The sequence below is a fragment of the Salvelinus alpinus genome, chromosome 27 (assembly GCF_045679555.1).
Source record: "Salvelinus alpinus chromosome 27, SLU_Salpinus.1, whole genome shotgun sequence".
NCBI lineage: Eukaryota > Metazoa > Chordata > Actinopteri > Salmoniformes > Salmonidae > Salvelinus > Salvelinus alpinus.
This window is the reverse complement of record NC_092112.1, coordinates 20,570,345-20,593,011: the sequence shown is the minus strand read 5'-3', so window position 1 is coordinate 20,593,011 and position 22,667 is coordinate 20,570,345. Positions and strand designations below refer to the sequence as shown.

General features: G+C 44.5%; 1 protein-coding gene across 7 annotated transcripts in view; it reads left to right on the top strand.

The window, feature by feature from the left end:
- LOC139556136 (AT-rich interactive domain-containing protein 1B-like) overlaps positions 1–22,667 on the top strand; it is a 90,453-nt gene that overhangs the window by 6,742 nt on the left and 61,044 nt on the right. For 3 of the 7 annotated variants that reach the window (XM_071369697.1, XM_071369696.1, XM_071369703.1), the window contains 2 exons: positions 5,940–6,089; positions 17,380–17,490. The exons of 1 other annotated variant lie outside the window; for it this stretch is intronic. In XM_071369697.1, the coding sequence (XP_071225798.1) occupies positions 5,940–6,089; positions 17,380–17,490 (261 nt within the window). The remainder of the gene's footprint in view (positions 1–5,939; positions 6,090–17,379; positions 17,491–22,667) is intronic. 3 more of the 7 variants (XM_071369698.1, XM_071369701.1, XM_071369700.1) reach the window with 3 other exon arrangements.

The window sequence follows — 22,667 nt, the reverse complement described above, 5'->3', positions numbered from 1 at the left end:
TCAGTCTATTCTGGTTAGAGTCAGACTGCACTGCTGCTATATTTAGCCCCCGGACAGAATGTTGGACTTGGCTCTTAACGCTCCTCCAGAGACGGCCTGGCAGTGGCACTCACATGGGACCAGGCTGCTGACGTAGCATGATGTATGATGGTCCTAAATAAGGACTAAAGTCGGCCTCACCAGTAGTATTTGTGTACTGTTCTCGCTCTCTCTCTTACTTATTTATATATATTACACACACACACTGTTTGTTTTGCTGATTGAAGTAAATTTCCTGGGTTTTGCTGCTGTTCTGTTTCACAGTTGGCCCTCTTTCATTCCAGCTGTTATCCTTCCTGTGACGGGTGCTGAAAAAAGTATGGAAACCCTTGTTGATATGAATAGATAACAGCTTTCTATGCCCTCCACTTTGGCATGGGCCATGCATGACACACACACACTAGGAATTGTTCTGCAGTTGTAATCTTGTCATATACCAATGTCATATTGATACTGCCTTTGTGGCACTGGATAAGTGTCTGCTAAATCACCTAAATGTAAATATTCACAACACCAGCTTTGAAAATAGCAGAAATTGCGTTGCCCAAAGAAAACGTCATCTCGACGATGGTAGAAAACCACTATCACATCATTACATCATTAGAAATCGGCAGCATTTTCCAGTTTGACCCTAGGGCTCTATGTGTAAGTGTCAGCTCTGCTTGCTTTTCCGTCTTGGAGAGAGACGGAGCATATAATGACTTTTATCAGCGCCGGGCCCCAGATGGCCCCGTCTCCATTACCTCATGGATCCCACCTGAAATTGGATGCTTCAACTATTCAGATACCACCGGGGCCCCGCTTTGCTATTTTATATTGATTGTGTTCCCGAGGGTGGGGGGGTGGCCGGCCAGCACGGAGAGAAGAGATGCAGCAGAGAAGACATGCCCGTATTAGAGATGTCATTCAGAGATCAACCTTAATATTTCAAGATAATTAGGAATGGATTTTCCTCAGTCTACTATACTACTTCCTCAGTCTACTTTTCCTCAGTCTTCCTCAGTCTACTATGCTGGCTTTCCTTCTTGCTATGTCTTCCCTTGCATCCTGCTGTCTTTGGTCTGGTGTCAACTGTCCTAAATGGCACCCTATTCCCTCTATAGTGCACTACTATTAATCAGGGCTCTGTAAAGGGAATATGGTGCCATTTGGGATATTCCCCTAGTGTCATCGGTCCCTGATTCAAAACTGTAATATTTTATGCTCTTATGCTTCACGGAGTCATGGCTGAACGACGACACTATCAACATACAGCTGGCTGGTTATATGCTGCACCGGCAGGATAGAACAGCGGCATCTGGTAAAACAAGCGGTGGCGGGCTATGTATTTTTGTAAATAACAGCTGGTCCACGATATCTAAGGAAGTCTCGAGCTGTTGCTTGCCAGAGGTAGAGTATCTCATGATAGGCTGTAGACCACCCTATCTACCTAGAGAGTTTTCATCTGTTTTTTTCGTAGCTGTTTAGAGGCATGCTAAGACCACATTGAATGAGCGTTATTCCGCCATAAGCAAACAAAAAAACGCTCACCCAGAGGCGGCGCTCCTAGTAGCCGGGGATTTTAATGCAGGGAAACTTCAATCCGTTTTACCAAATTTCTATCAGCATGTTAAATGTGCAACCAGAGGGGGGGGGGGAAACTCTGGACCACCTTTACTCCACACACGGACTCATACAAAGCTCTCCCTCCATTTGGCAAATCTGACCATAATTCTATCCTCCTGCTTACAAGCAAAAATTAAAGCAGGAAGCACCAGTGACTAGATCAATAAAAACGCGGTCAGATGAAGCAGATGCTAAGCTACAGGACTGTTTTGCTAGCACAGACTGGAACATGTTCCGGGATTCTTCCGATGGCATTGAGTACACCATACCAGTCATAGGCTTCATCAATAAGTGCATCGACGATGTCGTCCCCACAGTGACCGTACGTACATACCCCAATCAGAAGCCATAGGTTACAAGAAACATCTGCACCGAGCTAAAGGCTAGAGCTGCCGCTTTCAAGGAGTGGGACTCTAACCCGAAAGCTTATAAGAAATCCCGCTGTGCCCTCCGGCGAACCATTTAACAGGCAATACAGGACTAAGATCGAATCGTACTACACTGGCTCCGACGCTCGTCAGATGTGGCAGGGCTTGCAAACCATTAGACTACAAAGGGAAGCACAGCCGAGAGCTGCCCACTTGACACAAGCCTACCAGACGACCTAAACTACTTCTATGCTCACTTCGAGGCAAATAACACTGAAACATGCATGAGAGCACCAGCTGTTCCAGAAGACTGTAATCACGCTCTCTGCAGCCGATGTGAGTAAGACCTTTAAACTGGTTAACATTCACAAGGCCGGACGGATTACCAGGATGTGTACTGCGAGCATGCGCTGACCAACTGGCAAGTATCTTCCCTGACATTTTCAACCTGTCCCTGTCCGAGTCTGTAATACCAACATGTTTTAAGCAGACCACCATAGTGCCTGTGCCCATGAACGCCAAGGTAACCTGCCTAAATGACTACAGACCTTAGCACTAACGTCTGTAGTCATAAAATGCTTTGTAAATCTGGTCATGTCTCACATCAACACCATTATCCCAGAAACCCTTGACCCACTCCAGTTTGCATACAGATCCACAGATGATGCAATCTCTATTGCACTCCGCACTGCCCTTTCCCACCTGGACAAAAGGAACACCTATGTGAGAATGCTATTCATTGACTACAGCTCAGCGTTCAACACCATAGTGCACTCAAAGCTCCTCAATAAGCTAAGGACCCTGGAACTCAACACCTCCCTCTGCAACTGGATCCTGGACTTCCTGGCGGGCCGCCCCCAGGTGGTAAAGGTAGGTAACAATACATCCGCCACGCTGATCCTCAACATGGGCTCCTCGGGGTGCATGCTCAGTCCACTCCTGTACTCCTGTTCATGACTGCACAGCCAGGCATGACTCCAACACCATCATTAAGTTTGCCGATGACACAACAGTGGTAAGCCTGATCACCGACAACAGCGAGACAGCCTATAGGGAGGAGGTCAGGGCCATGTGGTGCCAGGACAACAAGCTCTCCCTCAACGTGATCAAAACAAAGGAGATGATTGCGGACTACAGGAAAAAGAGGACCGAGCACACCCCCATTCTCGTCGACGTGGCTGCAGTGGAACAGGTTGAGAGCTTCAAGTTCCTTGGTGTCCACATCACCAACAACCTAACATGGTCCAAGCACACTTACAGTTGTGAAGAGGGCATGACAAACGCCTATTCCAGAATTTGGAATGGGTCCTCAGATACTCAAAGGGTTCTACAGCTGCACCATCGAGAGCATCCAGACTGGTTGCGTCACTGCCTGGTATGGCAACTGCTTGGCCTCCTACCGCAAGGCACTACAGAGGGTAGTGCGAACGGCCCAGTACATCACTGGGGCCAAGCTCCCTGCCATCCAGGACCTCTATACCAGGCGGTATCAGAGGAAGTCCCTAAAAATTGTCAAAGACTTCAGCCACCCTAGTCATAGACTGTTCTCTCTGCTACCGCACGGCAAGTGGTACCCCCCCTTAGAGTTAGATGCACTATTGTAAAGTGGTTGTTCCACTGGACATCATAAGGTGAATGCACCAACTTGTAAGTCGCTCTGGATAAGAGCGTCTGCTAAATGACTTAAATGTAAATGGTACCGGAGCGCGAAATCTAGGTCCAAGAGGCTTCTAAACAGCTTCTACCCCCAAGCCATAAGACTCCTGAACACCTAATCAAATGGCTACCCCTCTTTTACACTGCTGCTACTCTGTTGTTATCATCTATGCATAGTCACTTTAATAACTCTACCTACATGTACATGTTACCTCAACTAACTGGTGCGCCCGCACATTGACTCTGTACCGGTACCCCCCCTGTATATTGTCTCTTGTTATTTTACTGCTGCTCTTTAATTACTTTTATTTCTTATTCTTATCTGTATTATTATTATTTTTTTACCGCATTGTTGGTTAGGGGCTCGTAAGTAAGCATTTCACAGTAAGGTCTACACCTGTTGTATTTGGCGCATGTGACTAATAAAATCAGATTTATGGAGGTCTGAAAGCGTCTGGCCTATGAAAACCCATTACAGCCCATACAAACCTAAGGATTAAGAAGCCATGCTGCATCTTCCCAAACTCAGATTCGTTGTCACGCTGATTTGATTATAGATCATGCACTCTAGCTGAGACGTCTTTGTGACGTATTTACATTACCCTGTGTCCTGCATGGCATTGTACTATCTCAGTAACCAACACCTCATTTAATCAAAGGTCTTCCTAGTGCCAACCCTCAGTTTTTTTGGTATCTGTCAGTTTGTTCTTAGTAAATGAGTCACACTGCGCTGACTGACAATGGCAGCACCTGATTGGGTCTAAGCCTGCTGAAGTGATAGCAGGATTTAGCCAAGTGTTCTCCTCCAGGTTTGTACATAATGATCACAGTATTTATCTGATGGGACTTTACAGGAGCCAGTTAATAATGCAGACTGGCTCCGGCAGAGAGCGGGGGTTGCATTACAATAAAATGTGCAACTGTTTGACACTTTCCTTCATGGATTTGAAATAAAATAGCTGGTATAAGAACATTTTGGAATTCCCCTCTAGCCTATGACTACACCAATCCAAAGCTTTTCCATTTGTGGGGTAGTGAAGGAGAGCACACTCACCACTGCTGCTGCTGGTACGTCCTTCAGATGCTCTTGGCCTGGCCTGGAAATGGGCTCAGAGGAGAGGGGCTGGGAGGCGAGGAGAGGCAAGGAGCTAGGGGAGGTTGAGTTAGACTCCCAGACATCAGTGTCTCAGTTCCATAGTGATGAGCTCATGTGTGGAAAAACGGCCTCAACGCCCCTCAGGCTTAAGGAGCTGACGGCTTGTTGGGTGATGAGCATTGCACACAGCTATTGGGTTGTAAAACTGCTCAGCGCTGCACTCCCATATGGGCCTCCATGTTTCTGCCTTTGTGTCCCAAATGGCACCCTATTCCCCATGTAGTGCCCTACTTTAGGTATAGGCTACCATTTTGAGCTGCAGACAGAAATAACCCAGCCATTATCATAGATTGCTCTTAGGTTTCATAGATATGATGTGTCATAGAATGAGCAGGCTAGTGTTCTTGTGCTTGGCTTTTGAATCCTTGAATCATTGAGGGGGAGGACCCTTCACCAATAGGGGAATGCTGAACTCTGCCTCTGTTGCAGAAACCTTATGATCGATCGTGTTGTTTACAGATTTCTCGATGGTGTACTCTAGAATAAATATCAGTCTGTTCTATACACTGCTGGTTTTGTGTATTTTGTTCTAGACTTAAAAACACGACCAGTAATTGACTCCAGGTGAGGCAGAGAGAGGGATGAGCCAATAACAGCTGTTCCCCAAAACGCCTTACGTAAGACTGTTACAAACAGCTTGCGATGAATGGAGGAGGAAGAGAGCAGCTGGGGCTGTGTCCCAAATGGCACACTATGGGCTCTGGTAAAAAATGGTGCACTATATAGGGTACCCTTTGGGCCACGGCGGCTGTGTGTATTCTTGATGTCAACACAATGTTAATGTATTGAGGCTGGAGAGGTGAGAAACCCTCCAGGGTTCTGTTCATCACTTCTCACTGCCGTTAGTCAACCACAGTACAGAACATGGTAAACAACCTAGCAGGCAGTGGGACTGAGTCGAAATGACTTAGGCTATACTGCACCACGTTGATTGGGAGTTTAATCAAATTCCCTTCTGTATATGAATCGTTTTTTTTTTAATGGTATGCTGATGATGTCTTGGTGAACTAAAGGCCATTGGTCTATCCTTTACGTCTTGCAGAGCTGTGGGCATTGACAGTGAGCTTTTAGAGAGTATTGACCCTATCATATCTGATGTCTCCTTTGTCTCTCAGCAGATGGCAGCTCAGTATAGGCAGCAGCAGGGGGTCATGGGTGGGTACTGCCAGCCACAAGGCCAGCCCCCGTACTCCAGCCCTCCCCAGCAGCAGCCTGCAGCCCCCACACAGCCCCCCTACATGCAGCCACGTCCACTGCCACAGCAGGTAAGACTACAACCCCTACAATGCCACGCGTGTAATGACGTTCACTAGCCAATTGGCAGGACTTCGGTTAGACTTCTGACCTTTCTGAACCACGCACTCATCGGCTAGTTCATGTCCATGAGTGTAATCAAAGCAGTGTTTACCCCATAAGCGCGCACACACACACACACGTTGATTTCATTGTGGAGAGACCAGTTTACTGGGATTATAGCCAATAGAACAGAGGCCATCCAGGTCCATCTTCATTTAAAAAACTTAATGAGCAATACATTAAAAACCAATTCTGTGCTGTAGTGTTCCCCAGAGATTAGAGTGGGCCGTTACCTGTTCCTTCTGCACTCCCTGTCCCCTCTCTCTCAGGCTGCGTCCCAAATGGCACCCTATTCCCACTACTTTTGACAAGGACAGGCTGTTTGAGTCAGCCATTTTGGCTGCTCATATTTGTAGGCGTGAGGCAGCGGGTCAGCTGCAGTCATTTTTTATTCTGCTAGCAGAGAGTTACCTGCAGGGGGGTCCTTGGATGAAGGGAAAACCCTGACCCTTTGTGTAATACCTGAGGTTCCTCTGGTGAGAGGAGTGCTTCTGAGAGAGAAGGAATACACAGCAAAAGAAGAGAGAGGTTAACTGTGGTGCTGCCTGGCTGGAACAATGACAAATTGACTGAGTAAAATCCAGTTTCCAGTAGGGTGGGAATTGCCAGGTACCCCAAGTTAATGATAGTTTCACAATACTTAGGCGCTGATACGATATGTATTGTGTTCTATATGTTTTGAGATTCGATACTGTGATTTTTATTGCATTTCGATGTTTCAAACATATTGCTCACCATATGTCTGCTGCAGAGGGACAAGAGAGAGCCATGGGACATGATCAGTCATGGAAATAAAGTACTGAAAACTAAGTTTCTGTTTATCCCCACACACTAACTGTATTTAAAAAATATCTTAGATGATGACAAGACTGATAGGGGGGAAAAAACATTTTCAAATTCTGCCCCTGCCACGTGTCCGCTCCCACTGTTTTTGACAGGGAGGATAGGGGAAATAAAGGGGTGGATTTAGACTGATACCCTTGTGCTTGCTACAGCTCCTGCTAGCACCAAAGACCCAAGGTGGCCACCACTGTGCTTGTTAGACCAGTGTTTCCTGTGAAACTGGGTGTTGTAATGATGAAGCACAGCTGCCAACAACACAGAGCGTGAACTCTGTCGGGGGCCACTGAACAAGACAAGGCGTCGTTTCTAAGTTCACCCCCTTTAGGGATGCAAACAGTGTTCCACCTGACCGAAACCACAATCAAAGAGTCCAGACCTTGTGGGAGAGGCGGAGAGCGTGGCAGTCTACTGATCTGTGTTGCCCGTGCTACTCTGTCTCTCTCCTCTGTCCCAACGGCCTTGGTAAGCTTTGTGTCGTCTTGGCGAGACAATGAGTCAGCGCACACCACGGGAAACGTGCGTGTGTTTGATACAGTGACGCCTGGAGAAAGGAAAGACAATATCGAAGCTCCCCTCCTGGACATGGGTTTTCATTTATTCAGTGCGTCCCAAATGACACCCTATTCCCTATACAGAGCAGGGCTCTAGTCAGAAGTAGTGCACTATGTAGGGCAGGGATCATCAACTAGATTCAGTCTCTGGCCGATCTATTATACATTTTTCTTGAGTGGATGGTCGGGGGCCGGAACATAATTACAAATCATTTGTAGACTGCAGATTGACCGCAAGAAGTTCAAACCGATATAATATTTGACTAAAACATATAATAATTTCAAACCTTGCTTACGTTTGAATACGATCACATCAGGGTTTCCGTTAGGATCATCTGTCACCGGACAACGTGACTGGGAAGAAATTAATTTACCCGCCATTTAAGAAATCCACCAGACCCGTATGCATTGGGTGCATAACCCATTATGGCATCTACCCACGATGCTCAGAATGACAGACATCACATTTAGATTATGGTAATTCATCTTAACAGAACATACAACTCCTGTAATGAAGCAGCCAATAAAACGTCATTTTCAAACATTTGCCAAAAATGCAATTGGCAGGAAAATACCAATCTAAAAAGCCCACCTGATAGTGTTTCCATAGTTACACAATCTCTGTTAGAATTTAAATATGCAACAACTACGATGGGTTGTTACTATGACTACGATGGGTTGTTACTATGACTAGGATGGGTTGTTACTATGACTAGGATGGGTTGTTACTATGACTAGGATGGGCTGCTAATAGGACTAGGATTGTGCCTTTGGCTTCTGGACAACAAAAGAAAGTTGATATGAAACCAATAGAACAGGAGAGAAATGACATAGTGGTTAGGGCTGGGCGATACATTTTAATTAAATCGGATATATGTTTTTGCGCGCTATTCCAAATGCCTATATCGCAGAATCAAGTTTTTTGTTGTTGTTATTTCTTAGTTTTTATGAGCGTTTGTTCTCATGTTGTCTTTTCGGTCTCGTTCACTCCTTCTGTGCTGGGCACCTTCCCATTTACACCAGAGATCTGTAATATAATAACGAGATGCTCATGTCTCTGCCCTAACAATGGGAGTTGTTGTCCCAAAGACGGGAAGGCAGGCTTCAAGCTTAAGTTAAAAATAAGCGCATAGAAAAGCACTGGGCTTATTTTGGACACATTTTGGCGAGAGTGTAGGCTCTCGCTTCGCCACTTTCTCCCCTCCCCCTACCACTCACAACAACAAAGATGAGAGATCACTTCTTCCTCTGACAAGCGGTTTCAAGACATTATTTTACTGTAATAGAGAAGTTAACCTTTCCAACCATACCCTGTTTCAACTCCTCAAATTTCCAGGAGAGCAGACACTACTAAAATGGATGTACCAATGAACATTCATTCTTGAAAATGCTCAGTTCATTGTGTGCGCATTATGGTACCACGTATTGCTAGCAGCATTTTAGTCAGATAAAGATTGTTGTACTAGCTGTTTAGTCTGCGTTTTTTAATTTTGCAATAAGCATACAACTTATCAAAGGAATCGGCAACTCATTCTGAGAAATATGTCAGGCCACTTGATTTTAACCTGTGAACAAAGTGGACAGGCTAGCATGCAGTTCAAACCGAGACGGACAGAAGGGTGTGTTCATAACAATTCAACTGTTTTGCCTTGTTAGCTGAATTCAGAGCTTAGATCCAAGATCAAAGTTGGCTACACTTGAAATATAAATATTAGCTGGGTACTACTACTAACTAGGACATGGGCGTGTGCTTGAGAGATTGAGACCAGTTTTCATTTTCTAGAATACCTGCTACATTATTAGTGAATGTGCATTATGCATGGTTCTGGTTACATTTGTAACAAAAAAGGGCATTTTTAAAGAGACAACTGAAAGCCTGATCAGTTATTATTGGCCCAAAAATTATTTTATGGTTGTGGAAGGCATATATTCAGCCTCTGTATAATTGCACAAACTCTGAATTCATTAAATTATTGCTGACTGTTTTAAATGCAGTGGATTTGACCTTTTAATTGTTCAACAGTGCTTATTTAGAGACAACATTTTTTTTTAAATAAAAAAATTGAGATGTGTATATATTTTGAATTGCTCACAAGTCCGGAAAAATTGAAATGTGCGTTTTAGGCCATATCGCTCAGCCCTAATAGTGGGAGTCCAATAGGGAAGTAAATGGAAATGGTCTGTCTATACAGAAAGAAATAGAGGAATCCAGGATAATTTAGCTTCTTGAAAAACAATTGCTGTGGATTGTTTCAAATTGCAAGCTCGTAGGCCTTATGCCTATTTGGAAAGCCCGCAGTTTGGGCAGCGCGCGTGGCAATAGGCCTAGCTGATTGAGTTGTGGCTGTCAGTAAAAAGCATCTAAAATATGTGTAGATAATGTGTCTTGAGAATAATAATTTAAAATGTTGAGAAGGGAGGGGTGTGGTAAAGATATAAGCGAGTCTCTCTCCAGAATTTCTAAGCTGTCTCTTGCCCATTCATTGTGTGAATTGTTTGCCATTTTTATTAATTCCTCATTACATATGTCATCAGTAGTAAATGTAATCCCCGTCATTTGGATACATTAATTTATGTTAATGCATGTATTAATTAGTCAATTACAGTTCTCATTCTTGGAGTGGAAATGTTGTTTGCAGATTTCACAACCTGCTACACTTGTGAGAAAGTTTTGGTTAATTTCATAACCATTTATGAGATTAACAAAAACTGTCATTGTCTTTTGTTTGGAGTGCTCCATGTGAGCAATGAGCACTTATCTGGTTTCTTTGTCCTGAAAATGTTGAGGGAGCGCCTGAGAATGCATAGCAGTACCTGGCCTGCTCTGCGGAAATGTAGGAAAGTGTGTTGATAATATATTAAAAGTATAGTTCCTCACAGTAAGCTATTTGAAAAATCTTCCCAACAATCTCCCCCTCGATAATCACCAATCCTCGGGGTGAAAGAGCAATGGAAGTTACAGGCCTACTGCTGCATTGGCTTTTAGGCTATGAGTTCCATGTGCTCATTTCTGTAGCTGCCAATGGATCATGGTGTATCAATGCATATGGCAGAGGCTGGTGATGTTGATTTGTAACTTTATCATTTTAAATCAGATTTTCTGATAAAAAAAAATATATATGTTCCACGAAAATGGACATACGAAAATCATAACTACACTTTCCCAACTTGAAAGTCACGCGCTGACTTTTAAAGTCTTTAAAAAAAATAATTGGCTCCACGTTTCCATTAGAGGTCGGCCGATTATGATTTTTCAATGCCAATACCGATTATTGGAGGACCAAATAAAGCCGATACCGATTAATCAACCAAATTTTTATTATTTTTATTTTGGGGGGGGGATTTGTTGGAATTTTTTATATATTTTTAATAACTTTATTTGTAATAATGACAATTACAACAATACTGAATGAACACTTATTTTAACTTGATATAATACATAAATAAAATTTAGCCTCAAATAAATAATGAAACATGTTCAATTTGGTTTAAATAATGCAAAAACAAAGTGTTGGAGAAGAAAGTAAAAGTGCAATATGTGCCATGTAAGAAAGCTAACGTGTAAGTTCCTTGCTCAGAACATGAGAACATATGAAAGCTGGTGGTTCCTTTTAACATGAGTCTTCAATATTCCCAGGTAAGAAGTTTTAGGTTGTAGGAATTATAGGACTATTTCTCTCTATACCATTTGTATTTCATTAACCTTTGACTATTGGATGTTCTTATAGGCACTTTAGTATTGCCAGTGTAACAGTATAGCTTCCATCCCTCTCCTCGCTCCTACCTGTGCTCGAACCAGGAACACAACGACAACAGCCACCCTCGAAGCAGCGTTACGCATGCAGAGCAAGGGGAATAACTACTCCAAGTCTCAGAGCGAGTGACGTTTGAAACACTATTAGCGCGCACCCCGCTAACTAGCTAGCCATTTCACATTGGTTACACCAGCCTAATCTCGGGAGTTGATAGGCTTGAAGCACAGCGAAGAGCTTCTGGCAAAACGCAGGAAAGTGCTGTTTGAATGAATGCTTACGAGCCTGCTGCTGCCTACCACCGCTCAGTCAGACTGCTCTATCAAATCATAGACTTAATTATAACATAATAACACACAGAAATACGAGCCTTAGGTCATTAATATGGTCAAATCCAGAAACTATCATTTCGAAAACAAGACGTTTATTCTTTCAGTGAAATACGGAACCGTTACATATTTTATCTAACAGATGGCATCCATAAGTCTAAATATTCCTGTTACATTGCGCAACCTTCAATGTTATGTCATAATTACGTAAAATTCTGGCAAATTAGGCGGCCCAAACTGTTGCATATACCCTGACTCTGCGTGGAATGAACGCAAGAGAAGTGACACAATTTCACCTGGTTAATATTGCCTGCTAACCTGGATTTCTTTTAGCTAAATATGCAGGTTTAAGAAATATATACTTCTGTGTATTGATTTTAAGAAAGGCATTGATGTTTATGGTTAAGTACACATTGGAGCAACGATACGCACCGCATCGGTTATATGCAACGCAGGACACACTAGATAAACTAGTAATATCATCAACCATGTGTAGTTAACTAGTGATTATGATTAATTGATTGTTTTCTATAAAGATAAGTTTAATGCTAGCTAGCAACTTACCTTGGCTTCTACTGCATTCGCGTAACAGGCAGGCTCCTCGTGGAGTGCAATGTAATCAGGTGGTTAGAGCGTTGGACTAGTTAACTGTAAGGTTGCAAGATTGAATCCCCCGAGCTGACAAGGTAAAAATCTGTCGTTCTGCCCCTGAACGAGGCAGTTAACCCACCGTTCCTAGGCCGTCATTGAAAATAAGAATGTGTTCTTAACTGACTTGCCTAGTTAAATAAAGATTAAATCAAGGTGTAAAAAATAAAAAATAAATGCGATTTCCGATTTGTTATGAAAACTTGAAATCGGCCCTAATTAATCGGTCGACCTCTAGTTTCCATGGTGGGATTTTGTCTACAGGCTACTTTGAAGCAAGGTCAAACATGTCTCCATAATATAAAATAAAATATTCAGGTTTTAAACAATTGAATTTGTTTTCAAAATGCGCACTACCTCCAGCTCACCTTGTAAAGTGGAGAGTTGAGAAATAAAAATGGTAGCTCTTTTTAATCGTGCACCAATACTGTTTTTAAACACTCGATTGCATTTAGAATTGTTGCGCAATGAATGGGCTTCTAAAAGCAGGTTTTACTCAAGCAGCAACCAGGTGAGGAGCTGCAGGAGAAATTGTGCTCAAAACACACGCTGTACGTGTGTGATAAATCAGATACATGATGACTAACAAGAATAAACACAGGCCAATTTAATTCCACTAAATTCTGATATTAACCTATAGACTGATAAGTGTGACGGTCAAATGTATTTCCATAAATGAATAAAAAGCATTATTTTGCAAAGGGATTTCTTTTGTCTCGGGCATTTTTTTTTGCCGGTAACAGTTTTATCAGCTTTTCATTATTATTTTGTCAGCCAAAAGCCATAAATTGCCAGTTAACGGAAACCCTGGATTACATACACAGTATGTCTCTATGCCTGGTAAGACTTTCAGGGCTCTACGATTGGCCTTTTGTTTTTACAAGGAGCACGTGTGCGCCTAAGTTGAACACTTTAGGAGCACACAAGGACATTTTAGGAGCGTAATAAAAAATACATGCGATAACTAGATGTTTTCTTTGTACTAATGGTGTAAGCATGACCGTCATGAATCTGCACTCAGTGTATTCTCCGTGGCACTCGGGTTGCGGTACAGTGAAGTCATCATTGCAACAATTATCGTCTGGGTGATTTGTTCTCTGGGCATACTGGTGCTCCTGAATAGATAAAGTCAGGTCGCACAGCGGGTAAAATGGACGCACTGTGAAGAATTCCAAAATTAAAATCACTTGGTGCCGATTTGCTGGTGTTTTTACAGTCTTATGTGTGTCCCCCCCCCCCCCCCCACACACACTATTCTTGGGCTCTGAAAGCTAACTAAAGTCCCCAGTGGGCCACCAGTTGGATTCCTAACATAGGGAATAGGGTGTCATTTGGAATGAATGCTGTGGCTGACTGCAGCCCGGCAGCTTGGCTGTCATGACTGGTCTCAGTGAAGAACGATCTCCTGAAGGGAGCAGCCAGGGTCCAAGCACTCCTCTGCATTTTACTGACACTATGAATGTAGCTCTCGGCTTAGATTGGAGGTCACGTTACGCTTGGCAGGAAGGATGATTTTGGCCTTAAAATCGGCTTTAAAGTAAAGAGTAGCTTTTCTCTCTCCGGCTCCGTTTGACTGGATAAAGGCCTGTAGTTAACAAGAAGAGATGTGAACCCGGTCAGGCAGCCCTACCACTCTCATAGTCTGCGTCTCTATGGTAACAGCACACCCTTGCAGATCCCTGCAAATTGATGAGTGTTTTCTTCTGAAATGATTCACTAGAATTCATTGGTGATTAAGTGTCAGCGCCTATAAAAAAAAAAATATTGAGTCTGCTAGAGCTATTTACTGGGGGTATGTGAAATGACTAGCACTGAGACACGGGTTAGATGCAAATCTCTTTAAATAAGGAATGCAACTTTTTGAGGACACAACAATCATGATACGTGAAATAGACGTGATTACATAATGAACCGGTTGCTTGCTGACAACGGGCGTATTCTTGAGCACCCAGCGGACTGTTGCTTTGGGGAATAATAAAATGTACATTTTAACACGTAGCTGTGCCATTGCTGATACAGTCTAATGTATTTCCTGTTGACCTCCATCACATAGAGCCTGTCAGAGCTGATATGTTGCAACTCAAATGGCTCCCTATTCCCGACATAGTGCACTACTTTTGACTAGAGCCCTATGTCCCATGATCAAAAGTAGTGCACTATATAGGGAATCGGGTGCCATTTGGGATTCACACATATTCTGTGATGCTTTGTTGCCACTGGATGATTTGTTTAATTCCCTTACATCACGCATCCCTCGCCATACCTCAAACTAAATCCCTTACATCACGCATCCCTCGCCATACCTCAAACTAATTCCCTTACATCACGCATCCCTCGCCATACCTCAAACTAATTCCCTTACATCACGCATCCCTCGCCATACCTCAAACTAATTCCCTCTGAACATATTTCATTACTGTGTAGCCAAGCATTTCACAAGCAAAGGAAGTCTTTAATGTGTAAGCTATTTGTAATATCGCTGTTTGTCAGCCTGCCTGGCTGAGAGCTTGTACTACATTGCACTGTGTGAATATCCTTAATGATCTGGAAGAGTTGTTGAAGAATGGAAAAACAGACCCGCTGAATTTCATGAGAAATGTTTTATTATTTTGGATTTTGTTCAATAACGCATGCAAACCCCAACTCCAATGTATCATCCGTCATATGATGCATCAGCAGATGAACCCCGTCTTCATCCCAATGTATGCTCAACTCAAGTAGACACATCTGTTCCTTGGTGGGGGTGGAGTTGGCCTCTCGCTGGCTGCATACCTTCACTATGATTAGTTTCCTGTGCGTGGCCCTCACACACACACACAGAGTACATGCCCCACTCCTCTCCTCTGGCCCTCCCTGCCTGTTGAGGGAAGTGGTCTTTATTGTGCCAGAGCAGCTGTTCCATACGACTGGCGTGTGAGCGAGTACGACAGAGCACTGATGGCATCCTCGGAGTGTAAACATTGGCCTGTGTGACCTGGCCGTGACCCAGCTATCACTGCACTACACTTGCGTAAACCTGGCCAGCCCTGCTCAGTCTGTAAATATCTCACCAGGCTAACGGCTTAATGGGACTAGTCTGTGTTTTTCTCATTGCCTCATTTCAAACAGACTGATTCTCAGTGATCTGACTGGCCTCCTCCTGAGTATTTGCTTACCTCAGGAAATGGTAGGCTCTCGTTTTGAGGAAATCCTACAAAAGAAATGAACCACAGAAGATTTAATGTCCGCTGAGTCACTGGGCTGCAGACCAGTTTATACTAATCTGTATGATTTATTTTATTGAACCTTTATTTAACTAGGCAAGTCAGTTAAGAACAAATTCTTATTCACAATGACAGACTGACTACCAAAAGGCCTCCTGTGGGGCTGGTGTTCAAAATAAAAATATAGGACAAAACACACATTACGACAAGAGAACACTACATAAAGAGAGACCTAAGACAACAACATAGCAAGGCAGCAACACATGACAACACAGCATGGTAGCAACACATATTGACAACATGGTAGCAACACATGGTAGCAGCACCAAACATGGTACAAACATTATTGGGCACAAAGGTCAAGGTAGAGACAACAATACATCACACATAGCAGCCACAACTGTCAGTAAGAGAGACCGTGATTGAGTCTTTGAATGAAAAGATTGAGATAAAACTGTCCAGTTTGAGTGTTTGTTGCAGCTCGTTCCAGTCGCTAGCTGCAGCGAACTGAAAAGACGAGCGACCCAGGGACGTGTGTGCTTTGGGGATCTTTAACAGAATGTGACTGGCAGAACGTGTGTTGTATGTGGAGGATGAGGGCTGCAGTAGATATCTCAGATAGGGGGGAGTGAGGCCTAAGAGGGTTTTATAAATAAGCATCAACCAGTGGGTCTTGCGACGGGTATACAGGGAGGACCAGTTTACAGAGGAGTATAGAGTGCAGTGACGTGTCCTATAAGGAGCATTGGTGGCAAATCTGATGGTCGAATGGTAAAGAACATCTAGCCGCACGAGAGCACCCTTACCTGCCGATCTATAAATGACATCTCTGTAATCTAGCATGGGTAGGATGTTCATCTGAATCAGGGTTAGTTTGGCAGCTGGGGAGAAAGAGGTGCGATTATGATGGAGGAAACCAGGTTTAGATTTAACTTTAGCCTGCAGTTTTGATATGTGCTGAGAGAAGGACAGTGTACCGTAAACAAAACGGTACAAGTCCTCCATTCTCCACTCCATGTTTGAGCTCTTCGGATTAAAGGCAGTTGTTTCTTGGCAGAGCCTCCAGTACTTAACATTTTACTCCAGTATTTGCCAGTTTAACACAGTATCATGTTATTTGTGGGGTTAAAGTCAGTGTTTGTCCTTAGACATGCCCAGACCCAGTTACAGGCTAGGGGATAGTGTTACCACCACTCTCTGCCTGTTCTTTGAGTGGTGTGTGTGTTTACTAACTTAGATGGAGAAGCACCACATAGGCCTTCATGGGGGGGGGGGGGGGGGGCGGGCATTTTAAATGTCAGCAGAAATGGATTAGTAAATTTCTGTTTCACTTCTCCTTCACCCTGCATCTCTCTCGCTCACTCTCTCCTGTCCTCTCTCGCTCACTCTCTCCTGGCCCCCCTCTCTCTCTCCTGGCCCCCCTCTCTCGCTCGCTCTCTCACTCTCTCCTGGCCCCCCTCTCTCTCTCTCTCCTGGCCCCCCTCTCTCTCTCTCCTGGCCCCCCTCTCTCTCTCTCGCTCTCTCTCTCTCTCTCTCCTGGCCCCCCTCTCTCTCTCTCCCTGGCCCCCCTCTCTCTCGCTCTCTCTCTCTCTCCTGGCCCCCCCCCCCTCTCTCTCTCTCTCTCTCCTGGCCCCCCTCTCTCTCTCGCTCTCTCTCTCTCTCTCTCCTGGCCCCCCTCTCTCGCTCTCTCTCTCTCCTGGCCCCCCTCTCTCGCTCTCTCTCTCTCTCTCCTGGCCCCCCTCTCTCGCTCTCTCTCTCTCTCCTGTCCCCCCCTCTCTCGCGCTCTCTCCTGTCCCCCCTCGCTCGCTCTCTCTCTCCTGTCCCCCCTCTCTCGCTCTGTGTGTGTGTGTTCTGTCCTTCTCTGTCTGTATAGGAGGTGTCACAGGAGGGCTATGTCAATAGGGGCCAATCTGCTATGACCCCTGGGAAGCCCAACCATGAGGAGATGGGCCTCAGCCAGCAGGACAGACCCTCCAGTCTACCTGTAAGTCCACTTCACAGTTTCTGAAAAACACCAGCAAACACTGCACCACAAAATGTGCTGTAAGGCTACTTCACAGCCACTGGAAACGCATACTGAACAGCCCTCGACATGCACGACAAAATGTACTGAGGGAACTGCAACACACACACATCCAGGGTTTTAGTTTACTTAATTGACTGCCTTCAATTTGAATTGAGCTCAACCCTGAGGGTGGCACTGTGTCAGCCTACACAATTAAATATTTATTGCAGGGCAGGAGCCATGTCCTTAACACTTGTCAGGGCTAACATTACCTTTTGGGTCCTTGCCACTGCTTTATTATTATTATTATTTTTTTTTAATTATTATTTTTTGACCTTTATTTAACTAGGCAAGTCAGTTAAGAACAAATTCTTATTTTCAATGACGGCCTAGGAACAGCGGGTTAACTGCCTTGTTCAGGGGCAGAACGACAGATTTGTACCTTGTCAGCTCGGGGATTCGATCTTGCAACCTTTCGGTTACTAGTCCAATGCTCTAACCACTAGGCTACGCTGCCGCCACAGGGCTTTAACTGGGACCACAGTGGGACTCAGACCCAGCACCATATTACCTGTAAAGTGCACTACTTTTGAAGGTTCCATCTGGTCAGAAGTAGTGCACTATGGAATATGGTGCCATTTTGGGAGTCAGATCTTAACTATACTTCCCTTCAGACGACACCAAGGGATTGGTTTTCCAGACACAGGTTAAGCGTAGTCCTGCACTATGCAGGGTGCCATTAGGGACTTGTCTGTAGTCGCTCTGGGCCAGTCTCCCACTAACACTGAGGGCTGGTTCTCTCTAGTCGCTCTGGGCCAGTCTCCCACTAACACTGAGGGCTGGTTCTCTCTAGTCGCTCTGGGCCAGTCTCCCACTAACACTGAGGGCTGGTTCTCTCTAGTCGCTCTGGGCCAGTCTCCCACTAACACTGAGGGCTGGTTCTCTCTAGTCGCTCCGGACCAGTCTCCCACTAACACTGAGGGCTGGTTCTCTCTAGTCGCTCTGGGCCAGTCTCCCACTAACACTGAGGGCTGGTTCTCCATGGCTGTTGACCTGACTTTGCCCACACAAACCTTATTTAGGCTGCTGTCTTATTGAGGTTTGGAGAGAGCGAGGGTGCTGAAGGGCTCTCTTCAACCTTACTCCTCCTCTTTCCCTGCTGCGGTCTCCGCTGTTCTGCCGTGTCTAAGTGCTCAACTGAGTCAGTCAGGGTGGGCCCACAGCTCTCTGAGCCAGTCGGAGCTCTTCCTCGTTGCTCCCATGCACTTATTTTTCCTTCTGTTTGACTGACCATTTCATAGTTACTGATACAGCGTTGTTTTGGCTGCACAGTCAACGGATGTGGACATGGCTGTGTTTCCGTGGTTCTCTTGCATCACTAAGCATGGCTAGAATAGATTTTCCCTCCCTTTCCCCTCTCATGCTCCTGAGAGGGAGAAATCATTATGGAAGTCGACTTAAGAGTAATTGCCGGATATTATTTAGGCCAAGCGTGGCAGCCGAGATGTACGCACAGAATTTCAATGCTGGATTCGATTTCAAGGGGTAATTTGGATTGATTAGAGTGTGGAATCCTGTTTTGGTCTGGTGATTCTCTGGGGCAACATTCAGGCAGGGTTTAAAGATGCCATTGTTCCATGTGCTATAGATAGACAGCATGGGATTCAATCTGTGAGGATGGCATATTGCCAGCCAGCTGTTTAAAGATAATCAGTTAATTATGCATTTGCCTAACATTGGAGTTCTCTCTTGTCCCTGGTGATGGTGTAAGTCATGCACTCTGTGATAAACCTGCGTGTGTGTGTGTGTGTGTGTGTGTGTGTGTGTGTGTGTGTGTGTGTGTGTGTGTGTGTGTGTGTGTGTGTGTGTGTGTGTGTGTGTGTGTGTGTGTGGAAAGCTAGTGGGTTAGTTGTTGACTTGTAGACATGCTGTGTGGTCTGCAGCTTTGGAAGGACTTATGTCATGTAGGGTGTGCAGGCAGAGACTCCTTCTATTTACAGTGTAAATCCCTCACTGTGTCATCAGGAAACAATGGCATAGAGGACCTCGCAAAGGAATGTAATATTTTTTTTAGTGATGCACCGATATGATATTTTTGGCCGATATCTGATATTTTCCTTGCCAAAAAACCCCTGATACCGATATTTGATATTTTAGCGGCCTTTTTAAGCATTCTAGTACAGTTAAATAGTTAACACACACACTGCATCTCAGTGCAAGAGGTGTCACTACAGTCCCTGGTTCGAATCCAGGCTGTATCACTTCCAGCCGTGATTGGGAGTCCCATAGGGCGGCACACAATTGGTCCAGCGTCGTCCGGGTTTGGCCGGGGAAGGCCGTCATTGTAAATAAGAATTTGTTCTTAACAGTCTTGCCTAGTTAAATACACACACCACACTGACCAAAAGGTTATTTTGTTGGCATTTACGTATGTTCCCATTACCAGTAAAACATCATCAAAACCTATTTCTTTCACTTACTTGCTGTGCTGTTTCGTTGTTCATTTGTTCAGTCGTTTCATTCTCAACCAGGATTTCATCATACATGTCAAGCAGTGAAGTTTCAGCTCTGTCTGTCCGTGGCCTCTCATCCTCTGTGCACACTGTCAATGTGTCCGTTTCCATCTTGTCCAGCTGTGTCTGTAACATTTCACGTAAACCCTGTTTCTTGTCTGCATCGAAGTAGCGGTCCTTGTACATAGCATCGAGCATGGTGGTGACACAGTAGAGAATGCCGCCGAATCGCTTGTTCACAGCCTGTGTGGGCAGTTTTGTTGCCGGGGCAAACTGTTGTCAAGGGCAACTGTTTCATTCGCCAGTGTGGGCCAGTAAAAACATCCACCGCATCGGGAAAAGGGCCAACGTTGCACACTAGCTGCTAGCTGACTGGTTAGCTTAGCATTGGCGAAGTCAGAATGGGCATGTGCACTCCACTGTCATGTGACTGAATCGGTGGCGTTAGAATTAGGAATTAGAATACAAATACTACACTGAACAAAAATATAAACTTAATGTAAAGTGTTTGTCCCATGTTTCATGAGCTGAAAGGTTCCATGCGCACATAAAGCGCATCTCAAATTTTGTGCACATTTGTTTACATCCCTGTCAGTTTTGTTGAGCAGGCGTTTCAATGCCATGACAGAGGGTATCACATTTGCTGCAGGTGTAGTTGAGCTTATTTCTCGAGTCAGTTGCTCGAATGGAGCTAGCTAGTGTGTTCATGTTTCAAACATGTTCTCAAATCCCATTGAAATATGACAACATGCACATTCATGAGCATGAAATACGACTTTCCTCAGTACGAAATCCTCGACGACCCACTGTGCTGTTAGACTCCGCATGCTCATGGGGCTGATATCGCTGGTCCAAATGTCAGTCGTGAAGCTAATAGCAGTGACGTAATTACTGTGTAACTCCATTAGGACAACATCTGAAAAATAGTTTAAAAAATAAAAATAAAAAAGTGTGCCCGGTGCTCGACCAGTCGCCAAAAGCCAACATCACCCACGACAGAGAATGGTTGATTGTCAAGGGCAATGAATTCCATTATCTTGGCTTTAATGGATTTCACCTTTGAGTTGTCCCGCTGAAATGTTCTTACTCTTTCAAATGACTGTTTGACTTGTTGACTGCTTGATCCACACAGCAGAAATTGTGGGCTAGGTTAGGAATGCTGTGTTGCACGTGTAGCGCAACATTTACGCGGCGTCATTACGTCATGTACCTCCATTATATACAAAGATGTTCTCATCTATCTGTGTTATATAGGTATGCACGTCAGCTTTGACTTCGGTTTTGCACATCGCCGTTAAACTAGACATCGGGCCGATACTGATGTTGGCATTTTTAGCTAATATCGACCGATTCTGATATGTTCACTGATATCGTGCATCACAATTATTTATTTTTGGTTCACAGTTGCTTGCGTGCTCACGGGTAGTATTACGGTAATATTCTACAGGGAACTTTCTAACCCTGTCCACACCTTCATATTTGTCTCTCAGGTAATTGTGTTGAAACGTCTGTGTAGACCAGACCAGCATGCTGGTGAAGAGTGGCTCTGAAACGAGTGAATAGGTACTATACTTCCAATGCTACCGCCGAGTCCTCTCATTGGGCCGATTCCTAATCAGATATAGCAGTCATCCCACCCTCAGGGTATGTAATGTCTATAAGTGTAGTGTGGTTCACCCTCGCCACCCTCCCTTCTGCCGCTCTCCCCCTCTGCCGCTGGTGTTGCCATGGCAACGGGGCTGAGGAAACAGCCTTCTCAGAAATATGCATATTCTAGCAACTGATTATGTACTAATCACATTCTACTAATGGAACATATTCTTGTCATCCACCCACAGATTCACTTGTTTAGATTTGAGTATTGTGTCAATTGAGCCCGAATGTGGTGCATCATGTAGACAGAGGCCAGTGTATTTTAGCAATACATTTTTATTTTCACCACATTCTAGTTTTCTTACTGCTATTAATAAGATTTTGTGTCAATATTCCCAGTGGAAGTCTGTGATTGGGTGCTTCTGCTGTTTTGGACACGATGGAACATGATTGGTATTAGAGTTCACAGTCAGTTTTTTGTTTTCAAGTGTCACACATTTTAATTGAATTCCTGTGAAATGTGACATGATATTTAACTCTCTCGGGAACCGACATTTCATCTTTGTTTTCTTTTCAAGCCGTAATCAAATCCGCTTCGTCTTTCCCCGGCGCCATTGTAAACAGGCCAAGCTGGACGCTCAATCAGGATCCAGGAGGGAGGCAGCGAGGCTTTGATCAGTGCCCGTAAATCTTTTTGAAGGAGTACATCCCCCCCATTTGAGACGCAGACGGCCTCACCCCGGAGACATGGCTTCCCTTAAAACGGTGTTAATGCCCCCCCCAAAAAAATGGATTTCCGTAAATATACGATAAAAGATAACTTGAGTGTGGTTGCTTCAAAGCTCAGGGTGGTTGGAAAAATGGTTTTGTGGTGTTTACTCAATTCTGCCTAAGCAACACTGTACAAATATTTCCCGAACAATTATTTCCATACATCGCAAAGCAATTGTGTGAACATCAACATTGTTGGTATGTATGCCCATTGCCCAAGTTCACTAAATGATTTCCCAGCACTGTTTCAGAGGAGAGGCCGGAGTGGAGTCAGGGGAC